Raw genomic sequence first — 19,805 nt, forward strand, 5'->3', positions numbered from 1 at the left:
CGTTACCCTTTTTCTCTGTTGTATTTTCTTTTTCTGTTGACGAGTATGGACAGCTAAAAACTTCAAAAGCTTGCATATTTGAGAAACTCTGAAGTCTTTGCCTTCCAAACATTGAATGAACTGTATGTAATTGCAAGTAGATGAAATCATACATATAAAAGAGAGGAGATTCAAAATTGATATACTGGTTTGTCTTCGGTACACTGGTTTATACGGGCCAACAGGCAACCCAACGTTTTACACTGCTAGGCTAAGGCTATGCTCCTGAAAAATAATTTAAATTAAAGGAAAAAGGAAGGATGGAGTGTAACACTGTGAACTTTTAAAATTCAGATTTAATTAAAATAATAAGTGGTTAAATCGAATTATATATATATATACGTATATACGAAATTAGTGACGTGGATGGTGAACAATAATTATACGATTAATTGTGTTAAGAAAGAGGAACAATAGGTGTTATATAAATCATTTAAACAATATCGAACAAGTGGAGGGTTTATTTTGCAAAAAGACCACTTACAAGTGGGGGCCCTTGTCATTCTTCTCTCTTCCCCTCCTTCCTTTCTTTTCCTGCGCCCCCTCCCTTTTTCCTTTGCTTCCGCCAAGAGAGACAGAGAACGAGAGAGTGAGAGAGAGATCTAAACCCCCCCGGTGACCGTATTTCACGAAAACGGAGATTTAGGAAGAGGAGCTCAAATCTCGTACATCCATCCGTTCCATCGGTAATTCCCCTTTCTATTTCTCTCTCATTTCGTGATTCCTTGTTTTTAGGGTTTCGGTGAAAACCCGTAGAATCATACCAAATTGATTATTCCGTGCCTTTGTTGTTTCTAAAGTGTAAATTGATTGATTCCGTGTTCCAAAGTGCAACCAAATTTCCAATTTACGGATTTTCCCAAAAATTGATTAGGGTTTAAATTGTAAAAGTGCCGGAACTTAATAAATTTACCTATGGATAGATCCTAACGAGCACGGCTAGCGGGATTGACGAGCTTACCGAGTCGCGAGATCGCGGACCCTCTACGTGCCCTACATAACCAGGTGCGGGGGTTCACGGGATCTGTTTTGGGGTTTATTCGTAGAACTAAATAACGGTGCATATTATTATATTTATGTTGATTGCTTGATTTAAATAAACTGTGCATAGCATGTTGAATCTCTGATTGAAAGAATTTGTTGCCGCATTGCATGAATTGTGATATTAGTGTAATTGAATTGTATAACTGTTATGATTCTCATGTTGGTACGGTTTATCGATTGTTGATCTGTCGTTTTGAATAAGTGAGTGGAACCACAGTATGACTTGGATTGATTGTGTGAAGTGAACAGTGTATCATAGTGGAAAGTCTAGCTAGCTACTAGACTTTCATCCAGGACCCTTATGCGCATCTGGAGAATGGCCCTAGTAAACCCAGTACCGGTTGGGTAAGGGAAGTGCAGTGTAATTTTAGGTAGAACTGTGGTTCAGTGACTCAGTGAAAGTGTCAGTGATTTCTTTTGAGAAAAGTGATATTCTGTTGCATATTCGCGGAATATGCCGTGTATATTTTTAAGTGATGAATTGATGAGATTGTATGACTTGAAACTAGAAAATAGAACTGTTAAGCTGGAGGTGATCGATAGTTGATATCTGTACCTCATAACCAGACTTATATATATTATATCTGTAAAACCAAATCTTTCTGAAAATTCGTTGATTGATGTTGATTTTTGTGAATTGAAACCCGTTTGAATCTATTCCCGGTACATGTGCATTTATTATTATTGGTGAATAAGTAAATAGATGCCCTATTGCTGGTGTATTTAGTTCTGGTGATGGATTTCTCACAAATCCAGTAGCCCTTTAAATTCCGCACTGAGAAAACGGATGACAGGTTTTCTCACCCCCTCCCCTCGGGGAATTTTTCCCTTTAAATTGAAATGTGCAGGTAAACGCGAGTGAAGTGGGACTCGGGCTCGACACGTGAGTATAGGCCGGGCTAATAGGTTATGCCAAACCCTTTTTATGCCATTTTGAATGTGTAGTTGAACCCGTAGTCGATTATTTTGATGTATAGGTTATTATCGAACCGTATTATGTTATAAAACCCTAACGGTATGTTTTAAATGGTTGTTATGATTTAAATGTTGAAATTGCATGTTAAACGTCATTAAAATTTCTAGTGAATGGGGAATAATTGTTTAGTTATACGGGGATTTGATCGGGTTTGAAAACGGGGTGAAATTTCACGAAAATGGGCAAAGGAATGAAAAATAGTACCCCTATTGCGGGCCGCAATAACCCTATTGCGGGCCGCAATGAGAGTAGACAGAGAAAAATTCGCAGCCTAAAAAGCCAACCAGGTCATTGCGGGCCGCAATAAATTCATTGCGGGCCGCAATGAATGGAGGCAGAAGCGCTTTGCAGAGGCTGGGAATTTTGGAATTTGTTGCGGGCCGCAATAAATTCATTGCGGGCCGCAATGAATGGAGACAGAGGCAAATTTCAAAGGCTGGAAATTTTGGGAAGTGTTGCGGGCCGCAACAGCCCTATTGCGGGTCGCAATGGGTTCTGAAAAATGCTATTTTAGGGTATAACTTAGTCAAATTAATTCGGTTTTGAACCAAACTTGTTTTAAATCAAATCATAAGATAATTTGACTAATCTGGGCCGTCGGTTAAAAGATTTTCATACCATTTGACTTCTCCAAAATAAAATTTTCCGGGCTCTATTGAGCGGTGCTTCGTAACTTCAGACAACTCTCGCAGGGGGCTGCCGCCCCCCTGCCACCCCCCGCATACTCCTAGAAGCGGGCCCACACACATAAACATAACAATTTATTTATATATATATAAATCTACATGAACAAAACCGCATTTTAAAACAAAACTGCGCGACCCCCTGTTCCGGGGTGTGACATGGAGCAAGGAGGGAAAGGGAAAGTCCTTCAAATCGAGATAGAGATTAGAGGAATGATGTTTATTTGTGTTTGATTTCCCTCCTTTTTTCCTCTTCTTCGCTCCCGTCGAAAATTATAATTAGTGGAGTAAGTAGACATAAGTTGAATAATGTGGTCACTCCTCTCTCCTCCCTTTTTTACCATTTGAGACTAATAGAAAGCATTTTTGGCACCAGAAAAGTTAAGTCTTGTGCAAGAGCTTTCAAACAGTATCTAATTTCGTATTTAGTTTTGATTCTGTATAATTTTAAATCAACCTTTTTTTATTTTCCTTTTTTTCTCTTGTAAACTCTTCTCAATTAATAAGACTTGTGCAGCTTTTGTTAGCAAATAGAACTCGTTTTTCTGCTGGAAGAAGTCAAATAATATTTTTCTTTTCTTCCTAAAATAATTTATTTCCTATTAACACAATACAAAGGTTGTAACATTAGTCAGTGATCTTTTTATACGGTGCAGTTCAGATTTAAATAATGATATATTTGTGTTGTTAGGTGGACATCAGAGCCTTATTAGTTATACTGGCACGGTTCAGATTTAAATAATGATATCTATTTCTCTGTTCTTTTAGGTGCGTTTGGAGGAATCAAGAAATAACTCAAAATAGCAGCTATTCTTGGTGTGTTTGGATGAATCAAGGAATAACTCAGAATAGCAGCTATTCTTGGGTTCAGAATAGCTGCTAACCCAACATTTCATAGGAATAGCGGAATAGCAACTAACTCGAGCTATTCCTTTGTTGAGAAAAGCGTTTTTTTTCATCCAAACGTGCTGTCTTGAGAATAGCTCGCCAGGAATAGTAGTTATTCCTGAGTTAGCGATATTCCTGTGTCATCCAAACGCTTATATCTTGAGTTTACTCGGATAAAATACAGATAAACACTATTCCTTATATGTTATCTTATACGGTAATAATTAAAAATAATTGTCAATAGCTTTGATTAAAAGATGAAATTTCGGATTAAATATCAATCATCTGATCAGATATTATGATTTTATACATTTTTTTTATTTTTTTTATATATAGAAGTCTAAATTTATTTAGCTACATACTCATCACATGCATATTGTATCATCTTTTTTATTGGTACTGACTTCTTTCTGTTTTGTAAATGTTATATAAGGAATGTTTGAATTGATTGATAATTGATTGGTTATGTCTTCATTTCTTTTTATTTTTTTTATATCATTTAAAGAAGAGGAGGGTTCAAATGCCTCCATGTTTTTGTGCCTCCATCATGCCTCCATCTCTCTCCATCATTTTCAAAGTTCAAACAGTCGATCCGAACCGCTCAACCTAACCTCCATACTAAAATATGTTTGGAGACCAAATTTTATATTTTTAGGAATTTTTTTACTATTTTCTTAGATAGGTACAAAATCAGTAAATCTGAACCATCTAAAAACAGTATTTTTTTACCTATCTAAAAAATAGTAAAAAAATTCCTAAAAATATAAAATTTGGTCTCCAAACATATTTTAGTATGGAGGTTAGGTTGAGCGGTTCGGATCGACTGTTTGAACTTTGAAAATGATGGAGAGAGATGGAGGCATGATGGAGACACAAAAACATGGAGGCATTTGAACCCTCCTCTTTAAAGAATGTTATTTGTCATTCAATATGAGATTTTTTATGTAAATATGTCAAAAAGATAAAAAAAAAAATGTCATTTATATGCTATTTAATATTACTAAAATAATATTATGTACGTATAAATATCATTTAAGGAATATTATTGGTCCATTTTCTTTTATAAAAATTTGTCATTTTGTATATTTTTTTTTCTCTTATGATATATCTCTGTTGCAATGTACTAATCATATATATCTGTTCTGATCATAATATATTTATATTAAAACACAGAGGAGACCAACGCCTCGCTACCAACAAGTGTTGTCTGACTGTCTCGCAGTTGGTGTAATTATTTTTCCAAGCAAATCAAAATTGAAGTAAACAAACGCTTTGCCTACAAATTTATTGCCGAAACTTTTTTATGGCATAAAAAATAAATTAATTAAATACATGAGAATTTTTTTTAGGAAAAATAAGGGTTTTAAATACATGAAATTGTAAATACACATTTTATAAAGTTAGGACGGATGCTGACATTATCAGCATTCAAAATCAAAATAGAGACGCTGTGAAGTAGGATTCCAGCTTAAAATTGACAGCATCCATCATATTTCTGTAAATAATGTGTCTGCAATTCCATGTATATAGCTTATTATTTTATGTCATATACTCATATGTTCCGGAATTTATCGAATCTACTAAAAATAAATGGTTTTTTTTTCATAGGGGGGGGGGGGGGGGGGGGGGGGGGGGCACTTGATGATAATTTTTTAATTAAAAGTAAATTTATATGTGTGCTATTGGACACAGAGAAAACATAACAATCAAATATTATGCAATTTGTGCATCATTTGATGACGCATCAAGAATTGTAAATTCATACCGTTGAAATTTTAAGTCACTTGATTTACAGTAAAACATTGATCACAATCTTATCATTTAAATTTTTCATACACATGATATGTGCATCATGCTATGATGTTGTATTTTAATTTAAACTTCATTTTTGTAAATTATCAAGATATAGTCAAAATAAATAATTTGTCAAAGTAATCCCTGCTTTATTTAAAAAAAATACATATGACAAAAAGGATTGTATACCAATTAATTCAGCATATTACATAAACAGAGAGAATGCACAGAGTTAAAGATAGTAAGATTGAAATTGTCCCACATCAAGATTTAACATTTTTTAACTCACATTATACAATGATTTCACATAAACATGGAGTAATCAGGCAATATCAACCTTATAATATGGCCCATCAAATCAATTAATGATGCTTAGATTCTACAGAGACTTTGCCACTCAATTCTCTAAATATCTTAAGTGATAACGCAGTGAGGTTTTTGGACTGATCAATCAAGGATTGCAGTGACAAGTTGATATTGTTCTTTGGATGCTCCAAACTCGCAATGCACTTTTCCACATTCTGATTTGCAATTTCTAGATAACTCTGTACCTCGAGGAGCTCTGATGATGATAGCGTTGTCTTCCCATGCAAAATCTAATTATGTCATAATAGAAATAAAAGAAAATGTTATGTTCTTAATGTTAGTTGATATGAGAATACAACAACAACAAAAAAAAAAAAACTTGTACACTCATCATGTAGAATGTCAAGTTTAAAACTAATTAAATGAATTATGCTTACATTAGTCAGATCTAAAATTCTAATGAAATACTATGGCCCTTTATGGTGACATTAATTTTAATTTGTGAAATGGTTAGCTTTTATCCGAGGTTTAGCTTATCGAACTTTTACAATCCTACATGTATAAAACAAGAATAAATACTAAATTGGAATAAAAATGAACAATAATAATCAATAACATGAATTCACGCTAATAAACCAAAAACAACTTAATGAACATTATGCATTTGAAAGATACCTTAGATGCACATTTGATCTCATGAATTGCAGCATTGAAGGTTGAGTAGAGCAAGTTGATAAGATCGGATTTCATGTAATTGCTTGAGAGAAAATGAAGAACACTGGTGTAACTAGCCTTTGCGATATCGATTGAGTCTAGCAGGAGAGAAATTTGGAGAGCCGCTGAATCAATGTTAACAGAACCTGCAGCACCAGTAATAGCAGATTGAATATCATGAGCACATTTTAGAAAGGCAGGATGATCGGTGCATGACGGGATGTGAAGGGGATTGATGAAGGTAGCTACGCTTTTGGTGGTAGATATCGAGAGGAGAGAAACGAGAAGGAGAAGGGGGAGAGTAGGGGTTGTTGCTGCCATGGTTAATTATGTGTGTTGTGTGATATGTTAAACAATTATGTTGTATGTTTAATAATTTGATTGAGGTTGAAGTGCTTGTCAGGATAGTATCTTATAGGTGACAAGCACAAAACCATTCTCTATTTTTAGTCACGTGACTTAACTATTCATTCTATTTACCTCCTTAATTTTTCAAACTGACATTTAATTTGTTGTTAACAATAGTCAAAATAACTTTTGAAACTATTTTCTGGTGAGAACATAGACTTAATTTCTATTTCTTTTTTTATGTATTAATTGATTATAAAAACGTCTAGGTTCTATTATTCCAGTCTCTTCAGTTATAATTTATTAAGTTATTTGTTATTTTCAAGCAACTAACATATTTGATGCAATTGACAAGCAATGAACTAGTCTTGCGTGTACATTTCTTTTTGTATGCACATAGTTAAATTTCTCTTGGTATATAATTGTTATAGGGAGAGACATCTCTGATGTTTCTCTCAGTCTGCATGTGTTTACAGTTCGGTTTTGGTCCTTGATTGAGGCATGGAGCTGTCTAAGTTGGATTCAAATATGCTCCTTTTTTTGAGAAAATGAACACCTTCCTATTCTTTCATTTGAATCGTTCAAAATCGATCACACGGCTTTAATTATATTTGATTTGTTTTAATATATTACATTTGTTTTAATTACATTTGAGATAAAAGATAAAAATAATTAAAGCCGTGTGTATTTGTGTTAAGCTGGGTCGAATTTATTCATCAAAGGCCCACTACGTAAAAATTGGCGTCTCAGGCCCGAATTTATGATCAAGTAAGAAAAAGGTAACGTAATTATCCTTTTATAGCAACAAGAGGTAAAGAGAGAATATCATATAATTTATTATTTTGTATAAATAATGATAGTTGATGTATACTTGTATAGTTGATAACATGTTTTATTTTCTCGACTCTTTATATTACTTTAACTTATAGTAGACTAAATACATAACATGACAAGTATACTGTGATTTGAACACTGATATAAAAAAAAATGTTAGTGTCAAAAGTAGTGAGAGAGAGGGGCCTACATATCTATGACACATCACGTTTAATCGCGCAATGTATTAACAATGTGCTGGTTTGCTGTTTACATTTAAGAGGAAAAAAGAATTACATTTAAAAAAAAATATTATTTTAGGGATAGAAATTTCCTACCCATATAAAACAAAAACAGGAGATTCATACCAAAACAGAGACTAACTATATGTAAATTGGTCAACTAATTTTTGGGGCAATTATTAAAATTGTAACGGTTTTTTATTGAAATAAAACTGTAACGGTTCTTCCAATGCAATTATTAATTAATGCAACGTTAAAATATCAATGACCGGACCACTGTAGAGGTGTAAACGGATCCGTATTATCCAATAAATATCCGCTTCCAATTCAGATTAAACGGATACGGATAATCTTAGACACAGATTCAGATATTTTTTGTATATGGAGAAATAACTCGGATATAGATACAAATAATTTTTTGAGAGTATAAACATAACGGATAATTCTCTGAAAGTATAAATGGAGCGGATATCCATATATATCCGGATCCAAAATTTAAAATAAATTTAAATTGATATGCGGATTTTACAAGTCTCGGTGTAAAAAAATGAATCGGATATGAATCCGAACAATAATGGATCCAATCCGTCACCCAATTTCATTTACTTATTCCCGAATGAGTTCAGTCAAGTGAATTTCTGAATTAATCTCTGATTTCTTCCATAAACATTCCAGTGCATTTTTTATTTTGTTTTGATAAGTAATAAAGAACATTCTGCATACCGAAAGCAGCAGACAATTCTTTCAATTCATTTCACACTTGCATAATTCCCAAATAGCATACAGATTTGTTTAAGCCCAAGGACTTTGGGCCTAAGAATTTCAGAAAATTTGTACATTTATTTGGTAGGGAAATCATTTAAGCTATTAGGATAATGGATTGGTTCTCTGAACCAATAAACAATTAATCATGCATAATTGCCACTTTGAAAACTTAAAAACTTCAGTAAATTTTTATCAATTTGGGTAATTTATAATTATAAAATTTAGTAAATCTACTTATTGAAAACAGATACGGATACGGTATTAGCATTATCCTCTTCAAATATGCTCCGTTTACACGCCTACCGGACCATGTTATGTTAACCAAGTCAAAGAAATTATTATAATTAAAAAAAATATTAAAATCTCTATTAATTTGTAAATTACCTAAAAGACTGTTCATTTATAAACACGGTGAATATTGAAAATTAAAAGTGGCCAGCATCTTAATGCTCGTGTAATGCACCAAAACATGATTTTCATTATGAATAACAAAAGTTATCTATCGTTAACAATATTTATTATTAAAATCTCAAAAACAACTAAAATTTAATATTTCAAAGAAAGTTATTAAATTTCGTCCCACAACTTGGGAGACGGCTTAATGACATTGACAGCACATATTAGTGTCCTTCATCACCACTGCTGTAAGGGAATTTTTTTTTTTTTAAATATAACTCTTTTTAATTCTTTTAGCAGAACAAGCACTTTTTAATTCTTTTAGCGGAACAAGCACCTTATGCGGAATTTTTATAAAAATAGCCTTTACCGATCTCTAGAATCGGTGTAGCAAGAAAACCATTTTCCACCGATCTCTAACGGAACAAGCACCTTATCGGTGTAGCAAGGAAATCATTTTCTTCACCGATTCTAGAGAGCGGTGAAGCCATTTTTGCACCCGATTCTAGGGATCGGTGGAGAAAAAAATATTTTTTTTGCTACACCGATCCTAAGAATCGGTGGGGGCTATTTTTATAAAAATCCCGCATAAGATGCTTGTTCCGATAAAAGAGTTAAAAAGAGTTCTATTTAAAAAAAAAATTCCGTAAGGGTATCAAGTTAGGTCGATCTTCTCTTGTAATTCCTATACATGATCACTTTATTGTGTACAAAATTTTGCATTAAAGTAATATCTTGCTCGTATCTTCACGAAAAAAATGATATTATCCCATATTGGGCCTTTTATTGCCGGAACCAAAATCCATAAAACTTATCTTCTGGACCAGGATTAAATTTTGGGCTCACAACACGGATCGGATCGGGCAGACATAATGCGGTTTCAAAAAGTCCTTGATCCAACCCGATCCACTACAAACCCCTAGCCATAAGAGTTCCGGTCCCATCTTCTCCAAGCACCGATTTCTCCCTTCCTCCAATCCACTGCGGGACCTAGAAAGGACCATATTTCCGTACATCTATCGTTTCTTCCTTGGAAGTGCTCTCTCTAATGGCGTTGAAGGCCCCTCCTACAAGTTTAAGCTTCGCGCCACCTCTGCGAGCCTACTCACGAAGAACTTATGTTGCTCTCCCGATTGTGAAGAGGGCGTCCTTCTTTGGCGACGGTTTTTTTTTTTCTCAATTATTTTAACATTTTAAGTGCAATTTGGCCGTGAAAATCTAGTTATAGTTTTTAAATTGCTGAACTAGAGAGGAAGAGATCAATTGAGCAGCAATTTTGACATATGAGAGAATGTAATAATGGGATTTTTTTCTGAGGATTAACTGCTAAATTTCATCATGTTTTTTTTTATAATTAATTTTCTCTTTGTACAGCGGTTTCATTGAAAGCTGTACCAGCACGGAGGGGAAATGTCAACAGATTGAGATGCAATTCTATTCGTATGAACTTATTTGACAGGCTAGCTAGAGTAGTCAAGGTAAGTTATTCAGATTTCAGTATAGCATTGTTTGATACCTGTGTTACTTGTTAGATTTCACATTATGTGTGTTCTTAATCGGAAATTAACTTTATTTCTGTTGTCTAGTCCTATGCAAATGCTCTCGTAAGTACTTTTGAAGATCCAGAGAAGATTTTGGATCAAGCTGTATTGGAGATGAATGATGACTTGATAAAAATGCGCCAAGCAACAGCGCAGGTAGGCTTCGAGACACACACTCACATACACAACCAATCAGCTTAAAGAGTGTGAATTGTCTCAGTTTAATATATACTCGAAGTCTGTAGTCAGTAATAATATTATATGAAATGGTCCAAACTATCCAAATTTGACATTTGGATTTTCAGGTAACTATTTTCAGTCCCTAACTTTCTTTTGTATCATATTTTTCTCATAGCACATCTTTGTAGTCAATGTAATCAAAATATGGAAGTGCTGTTTTGAGCCATTTTTAAAAAATAAAAGATGATGTTAGATTCATAGTAGTACAAATAAAACACAGGCGATGGTGATGAATTGTCTTTTGTGTTTGTAGGGATCAAACTGGTAATTGAGGGTCACACAAAGGGGGAATTTGTGTAATTTGCCATGTTTCTTAATGTTTTAATTCTTTTTTTTGTTGCTTTGTGGTGAAGGTGTTGGCATCTCAAAAGAGAATGGAGAATAAATACAAAGCTGCTGAACAGGCTTCAAATGACTGGTAATTCCACTTTTATACATTATGATTACCTGATACTGGTCTATTCAGTTTATATTGGTCTTATATTTCTTTCTTGCATGTGTATTTTTTAAATTATAGGTACAAAAGGGCACAGCTTGCACTTCAGAAAGGCGATGAGGATCTGGCTCGTGAGGCTCTTAAAAGGCGCAAATCATATGCTGTGAGTACATATAAAATTCAAATGTAACTGTTGTGGTTTATTACTATAGAATAACAGAAAACAGCATACAATAAAATTATATGGGGGGAAATAATAGATTTATAGATTTGGTATTGTTATAACAAAAACACACCCCAAACTTACCCTTTCGCAATGCATGTGTATCCTGTATATTTTATATGATGGATGATACTTTTAAGAACATTTGTTTACTTCGATCTAATTTTTTGTTAATTTCCCCAATTGACATAGAAAATGCAACAACTGAAAAATGGAAGATTTTAGTGTATTTAGTCATCTCTTACAATTAGTTCACATGTTAAAGTAGTACTGCCTGATTCTTTGGTCGTGTGCATGTTTTTCCTTTTTTTTGGGGTTGGGGGAGTGGTTGTATTGTCTCTTGTGAATAGTGCTTCTTGAACTACCATTATTCCATTATAGTGTATTATAGTGTATAAAATGTTATCTATTCTGTTGTTTATAACATAATTAACTTTAGGGACTCACTTCTCATTTTTCTTAGGATAATGCAAGTGCTTTGAAGACGCAGCTTGATCAGCAGAAATCTGTTGTTGATAATCTTGTATCAAACACTAAGGTTATCTAGCTCTCTCTTTATTTTTTACAGTTTTATAATTAGTACTTTTGCTTATATGTGCCAAGTTAAACCATTCATACTCCGATTAGACCTAATTGAACACCAATAGGTGTTAATATAAGTGACATTGGTAAAATGTTTCTTTACAAACTTGTTTTCCAGCTCTTGGAGAGCAAAATAGCAGAGGCAAAGCAGAAGAAGGATACTCTTAAGGCCCGTGCTCAGTCTGCCAAGTACCAATACATATATATTTTTTAATTTTCTATTTCATTTTCTTGTACTCATACCAGATCTAAATGTTCTTTTTTTTAAAAAACAAAAAATTAAGGACGGCAACCAAAGTGAGCGAAATGCTAGGAAATGTCAATACCAGCAGTGCTCTTTCTGCATTCGAGAAGATGGAAGAAAAAGGTTGAATTATTTTCATGTGATTATTCCCATATGGATAAAAGAATGGAATTTACTACATGATCCTCTTAAAAGAGAAAAAGAGGATATAAAGAAAGTCTTTAAACAAACTGATAGCTAAAAGATAACAGCGTACCTTTTATACCTTGCAGTTATGACAATGGAATCACAAGCTGAGGCTTTGAATCAGTTAACCACTGATGACCTGGAGGGAAAGGTTAGTTTTCAAATTTGAAGATTATATTAGGTACTTATTTCTTACTATTCTCCTATGTTAACACTTGTATTTATAATTCTTAAACAATGTGTTACGTCTGCAGTTTGCAATGCTTGAGACCTCGTCAGTGGATGATGATCTCGCCAGCCTCAAAAAAGAATTATCAGGACCTTCATTGGTATGATCTGTGCTTTGTCATATATTTCCTGGTCCTTTATTTTATTTTTTTTATTTTTCCATCACATTAAGTCTAATCCCAGTTTGTTCCATAATAAATAACTTATCTTGATGGCCAAAGTACTCCTAGCTTCCCTTTGCTTGAGAGAACCACATTGGCAAATGTTCATTTTACAGCCTTCTTTGTAAAATTGATTAGCATGCCCTTGCCTAATACAAACAGTGATTAGATCTGGTCTCACTATCCCTGACTCCCTGTATAGACTGGGATATTTCTTTCTCCATTGCATTTAATTCTAATCCCAGTCTGTTCTACAATAATTTAACTTGTGCTCATGGGTAAAGTTATTCCATTGATTGTACCTCCCAGTTCCTTTTTGCTTGAAAGAATCACTTGGGAAAATGTTCATTTTCCAGCCTTTTTTTTGCAAAATAATTTAATATGCCTTTGCGCAATACAACAGTGATCAGTTCTGGTCTCAATATGTTCCCTGTATATTCTGGGCCAAAACCTATTGCTGGTTGGATCTTTCTCTCACTTTTTTTTAACAATTGAACTGAATCATGACTGTTAACTATTTAACATAGAAATCAAAAGTAAGTGTTTACTGGTACTGTTGAGCCTTGGTGCTTGACTATGCACTAGAGTAGATCAGATCCAATCAATAGCCAAATCTTGATCGATGACGATTCATGCCAATCAATATTTAGTTAAAAATTTATCAGCACTCTACACATGCATGCCCAATCTTTTAATCCATTTGGTTAAAATATTTGAATTTAATATTGTATACAGGGTTGTATGACATACGATTTTTCACCAGAAAGCACATAAAATGATTATTTTTTTCTAATTAAATTATTTTATCTAATAAAATAGCAGTAACATTTTAAATAATTATACTTGGCAACTCCTGCCAAGGTTTAAAAAAAAACCTTTAAATAATTAATAAAGCAAACATCATAGCTTTCTAAAACATGGGAATTTTTACAGAAATTATTGTGCACATACATTTTAGTGAATTCATTTTTTTTTGTTGTGGGTCCCTATAAGCTAAGTGAAATTCATTATTTTCAATATTCCATATAATATCTAACAAAATACTACATACTTCTTTTTTAAGTTTCAAACAAAATAATTTTTTCCTTCCAAGAAAAGAAAAATAACTTTTGTATATATGTATCCGATATATATGCATCTAACTCTCACAGTTAGGAATATTGTCTCATGCGTAGATATACTTAATTATTTTTTCTGTAGAAAGGAGAATTGCCGCCTGGTAGAACAACTGTTAGCAGTTTCAGAGATGCCGATATTGAGAATGAGTTGAATGAGCTAAGAAGAAAAGCAAGAGATTACTAAGTTTCAATGTTTTCCAATTTTAAATGATTTTGTGTCATTGAATGAGCAAGAGCCTTGATGTGTCATTAACAAAGGCTCTCCTTTTTGCTGTTAACTGATTTGATGTTTGATTATGGCATTAAGTATGTATAGTAATAAATAGTTGTAGAAAATCTTGTAATATTTTTCACCTTGGGCTAAATATTGTTAATGCGATCTTTACCAACATGTTTGTTATGAATTTGCTATAAATTTTGAATGTTAGCAGTTTTATTTGCTAATTTTTGCATACTAATAAGAGTTTCGTCAATACTAAAATGTTCAGTCTTTGTTAGATCTTTGTTCAACCTTCTCTCAGGTAGGGGCGGATGCAGGATTTTGGCCGGAGGGGTAGGGGGCAAGAATCGGGTTTAATCCATTAACTAACCGGGTTCAAATAGCTTATTGGGTTTTTGGTTTGTAAATTCAAAATATTCATCTCTCCATCAATTTGTTTTATAAAATAAAAGGTCCTATCATAGGATTCAATGTGGGTTACTTCATAATGGATGACAAAACAGATCGGTAGAATTTTAGAATTTACAATCTTCTACTCTATATATCTTACTTTTGTCAAAGTAAAAGTGAAAACGGAAAAGGAAAGTAAATTTGCTTGTTTAGTCATAAATAGAAAAGAAAACATCTGATTCTGGTGTTAGTCTGATATATGTTGATTTCTATCTAACTTTGCTGCTATCTCAGAGAGAGAGATGAGAGTCAGAGCAGCTTTAATTTTTTTTTTCTTTAACTGAGCTTCAGAGAGAGAGATAAGAGTCAGATAGCTGTTTTGATTTTTTTTTCTTTAATTGGGCTTCGGACTTCGGAGAGTGATAATAAGAGAGTGGATTCAAAGGGGACTGGCCTGTTACAATTTTCTTTTTAACAAGACTTCAGCAGCGAAATTTGTTTGGGTTTTTCAGAGTGGGGCAAAACAAAATTCAGAGAGGGATAAAGTTGTCCATATCCGTTATTCTCCACTGTATTTCAAAATCCAGAGAGGGGCAATTGAGTCCGCCCCTGCTCTCAGGGGTCGATGTCTTTCTTCAGTACTTATTGTGTTTTTACAGATGACCAGATTAAGGTAAAGGTATATACCTCATTACATTTTTTAAGTTAAGACCATTAAAGTCTAAATTATTTTTGGGCTCAAATTTCTCACGATATTATATTAGAAAAGAAAATAAATACAAAAGCCATATACATCTTTCAAGAGATCTTAAATTTTAACTCAGCAAAACACTGACAAAATAGAACTTCAAAGGTTGCAATTAAATCTTTCTTAAAATAATTGAGTTGATATTACGCTCGAATAATTTAAAATTGTTTTTCTTGCAAAGACTTGAAGAGTGCATATCTTTTCATTAGGTGAAAAAAAAAGGTCGTATCTTGTTGCTGTCAATTCACATACCGTAAAAGGGTAATTTTTTTGAATAAGTGTATCCGGACCGTTCTTTTAACTTTGCACGAATCTCAAAGCGGATGACAGCAAATCTCAAACTGTAAAGTGAAGGGAATCTTTTGCACATATTGGAGGAGTTCAGATGCACTGAAGCAATCTTTGGGTTTTAAATCTAGACCGTCCGATTCGAATCCATGATAATCTATCAAAAGTGGAGGCACACATCTCGAGAGATGAATTCGAATCGCGAAGCAATCTTGAACGACGGATTCGAATCGGACGGTTCAGATCCAAAACTCAAAGATTGGATTACTTTAGGGGATCCGGACCCATTTGGAGAGGATACTTCTTCGTCGTCGCCTGCCCCGAATTCGTATCCTCTGAGATATCTCAAGCTTTGCGCGACTTTATGGAAAATCCCAACCGTTTAATACGTTCTGCACGAATCTCAAAGCACACATAATATTGACATCACCCCCGATTAGGCACCGGACACGTCGGTCACGCAAAAGTTGAGATATCTCAGAGGATACGCACTCACATTGATAGAAGATCATGTCTGATCTTCAAGGAAAAGAGAGGAAGGAACAAAATAACAAAAACGACGAAGAAACGAAAAAGATGAAAGGACGAAATAACAGCTGGGTTAAAGGATGGAGGAGTGACGGCGCTTCGGAGGAATTCGTGTCACGTAAGGTAACAGAATATTTCTGTTTGGATCTGAACCGTCAAATCATAATCCACACTACTATTAAAGCGGCCCCTTGCATTCTACCCCATCGGACGGCCGTGATCAAACAGAAATATTCTGTTACCTCAGAGGATATGGATTCGCGTCGGAGAGGGTAGTAAGGTTGAAACCCTAGTCTATTATTGCGAGTTGCCATGTCCGTCTTCAGTCAATTTCTGCGCCAAACAAAATTGCATCCACAGTTTAATTTGCCTCATGTAAAAGTAAAACCCAGGTGGTTTTCTTCAAGCACGAGTACACGACTCCGTTGCGATGCATGCATAACATAAAGTACGAGACTTTGAAGGATTCAAATATCAAAACAGAGACGTTTTGGTTGCTTTGAAGTGAACTTGGTCTAAGCTTGCGCAGGGGGAACAGCAATTTTCTCCAGTCAATTTGGGACGGTGGGAATATTTTACGACTTCAAACAGAGAGGATATGGAAAGCGTATCCTCTGCATTAACTCAAAAAGAGAATATTTTGAGTTAATGAATATTAACCGTCTGATTTTAAATGGAATCAATTCATCACCTGCCTATAACATAAGGGTTCTTTCAATATTAGTATAGATCTAATATGCACGAATTTTAAAGTATATTAGATGATTGAGATTGGTTTAACTCAAAAAATTCTCTTTTGAGTTAACGCAAATGATACGAATTCGTAGAATTTTTTTTATAAATCATAAATAATTAAATTAAATTTATGAAACCAATATGATTGCTTCTTTTTAAAAAAAAATCATAAGGACCGAATGGCCCATTCGGTCTCAAAATTGGACTTCTCTGCAGACCAAATGGCCTATTCGGTCTCCCCAAATTTTTTACTTTTTCTGACTGCGGTCACAAAAGATCTGAATATCAGCCCTTTTAGCGAGACCGAAATAACCATTCGGTCTTGTTGAATGGTTTATTTTTCCACCGCAGCCCATATGTTGAATGGTGAAACCGGTAATAATATTTCAGATTTTCTAACCCATAACCCATATGTTGAATGGTGAAACCGGTAATAATATTTCAGATTTTCTAACCCATAACCCATATGTTGAATGGTGAAACCGGTAATAATATTTCAGATTTTCTAACCCATAACCCATATGTTGAATGGTGAAACCGGTAATAATATTTCAGATTTTCTAACCCATAACCCATATGTTGAATGGTGAAACCGGTAATAATATTTTAGATTTTCTAACCCATAACCCATATGTTGAATGGTGAAACCGGTAATAATATTTCAGATTTTCTAACCCATAACCCATATGTTGAATGGTCAAACCGGTAATAATATTTCAGATTTTCTAAAATATATGTAGGTCGGTCGATGTGCCAATATGTTAATCAATTTGGTAAACTATAAAATATGTTCCTCTTAACATATGGATGAAATTGTTTGTAACATGTAATTAACCTTGTATACAATCAATTAATAGTGTTTGATTCTGCTTGAATATAAACTTGTTGTTCTTGTTATTATATATTCAGTATTAACTTGTATATGCACATAATTTTCTTCCATTATATAACAAGAAGTTTTCTATATTAGTTTGTTCATATTAGTCAAGCAATCTAGCTAGCCCATAAACATGGTTATTATATGAATAACAATACTGTAAGAAAAACACTTAAATTGTGACCGCAGAAATTCAAATTATAAATGTCACTCTAATATTTCTGAGTTCACTAAATTTGATGCTAGAAATTTATTACTAACAACCATTGGCAAATATTTATCTCAAACTCAGTATAACTTGTGTGCATTCTATGTTAGCTTATAGATCGAGTAATTTAACAGGGTGAGCCTGAGGTTGATTGCACCGGCGAGGGAATCTGGTTTGTCGAAGCGAATGCAAATTGTAGCCTTCAAGAAATAAATTTCTCAGGACCCTCATTTCTGACCCCTGGGTTCTTCTGGGGGACTTTAATGTACCTAGATGGATGGTGGATAGGTCAGGGACAATAAGAAGTTTCCGAGTAATGGATCGATTTAATGAGGTGTTAGATTACCTTCAAGTTCTTGAGGTGCCACTCAAAAACAGGGCCTTTACCTGGTCCAATAAACGCCCCCAACCATCTTTCTCTAGATTGGATCGGGTTTTTCTTTCCACAGAATGGTCCTCACAATTCCCTTCTCTAATTCTTGAAGCCCTTGAGATGTCAGCCTCTGACCATGTTCCCTTACTTCTGAGTTGTAAACAACTTCCATCTACTCCAAAACCATACAGGCTGGAAAAGGGTTGGTTTAATTATCACAAGTTGGCAGAGGTGGTTCGTAACAATTGGAATGATGAGGGGTCCACCACTATTTCATTTAAGCAGAAGTGCAATGCTATGCATAAGGAGATGAGGCAGTGGCATCTAGAAAACTTTGGAAAGCTAAATGAGCAACTCAGTTTCTGCAAGAAAGCTGTCTTGTTCTTTGACCGCATTGAGGAAAAGAGGAATTTGGATGACAGGGAGTTCAGACTTCGCTTGAAATTGAAAGAACGTATTTTCATGTTGGCTGCTTTTGAGGAGCTTAAATGGTTCCAAAGGTCCAGGTGCAGATGGCTTCAACAAGGGGATCGCAATACAGCTTTCTTCCATAATTTTGCATCCTCAAGGGCAAGATTGAACATGGTTCTGCACCTTAAAGATGGAGAGAGTTTAATTACTGATGAGCAACAGATTCGGCAAATTTTCTTTGATGACATGAGGGATACTCTGGGAATAGCCAGGGCTGCCCTTGCTTTTGATGTTAGTAACCTGTACAGTGACACTCATGATCTGACTTCACTAGATCGCCCATTTTCAGAATTGGAGATTCAACATGCAGTCGCTGGCCTTGCTGCAAATAAAGCCAGCGGCCCAGATGGTCTGCCAAACGAGTTCGTAAAGACCTTTTGGCCTATGGTTAAAGGGGATATAATTCAAGCTTTTCATCAGTTTTATAATGGAGGATTGGATTTGAGAGAGACTAATAGAGCTAACATAATCATGATTCCTAAAATTGATTCCCCAACAGATGCAAAGGATTTCAGACCCATTAGTGTCATTAATTTGATCCCAAAACTCATCTCAAAGTTGCTAGCTATTAGACTCTCAAAGGTTCTGCCGGATTTGATCTCGGCCAACCAAACGGCCTTTATGCAAGGAAGGTATATTGCTGAAAATTTCATTGCTACTAGGGAGATCTTGCAATACCTATCTTCCAAGGGTCACCAAGCAATTTTAGCCAAAATTGACTTCTCTAAGGCGTTTGATTCGGTAAATTGGGAGTTTTTGAAAAGAGTGATGGAGGGGAGGGGATTCCCGTCAAGGTGGATTGATTGGATCTCCAACATTCTTGAAACAAGCTCGTCCAGAGTTGTTATCAATGGCAACTGCACAGAATTTTTCTTCCATAAGAGAGGACTTCGACAAGGCGATCCATTATCACCGCTTTTATTTATTTTAGCGGTTGATGTTCTTCAGAAACTAGTTCTCAACTTCAATAGGTTCAATCACAGTACTCTTGCTCCTAAAA

General features: G+C 34.5%; 1 protein-coding gene across 1 annotated transcript; it reads left to right on the plus strand.

The window, feature by feature from the left end:
• Nucleotides 1-9,949: 9,949 nt before the first annotated feature.
• On the plus strand, nt 9,950-14,371 carry PTAC4 (plastid transcriptionally active 4). Its single transcript, XM_078325433.1, has 11 exons — nt 9,950-10,171; nt 10,383-10,486; nt 10,595-10,705; nt 11,143-11,207; nt 11,307-11,388; nt 11,912-11,986; nt 12,149-12,219; nt 12,315-12,397; nt 12,547-12,611; nt 12,715-12,789; nt 14,050-14,371. Exons 1-11 carry the CDS (start codon nt 10,057-10,059, stop codon nt 14,149-14,151), a joined length of 948 nt encoding a protein of 315 aa, XP_078181559.1. The 5' UTR covers nt 9,950-10,056; the 3' UTR covers nt 14,152-14,371.
• The last annotated feature ends 5,434 nt before the right edge of the window (nt 14,372-19,805 follow it).

The sequence above is a fragment of the Carex rostrata genome, chromosome 24 (assembly GCF_964058835.1).
Source record: "Carex rostrata chromosome 24, lpCarRost1.2, whole genome shotgun sequence".
In the NCBI taxonomy this organism is placed as follows: Eukaryota; Viridiplantae; Streptophyta; class Magnoliopsida; order Poales; family Cyperaceae; genus Carex; species Carex rostrata.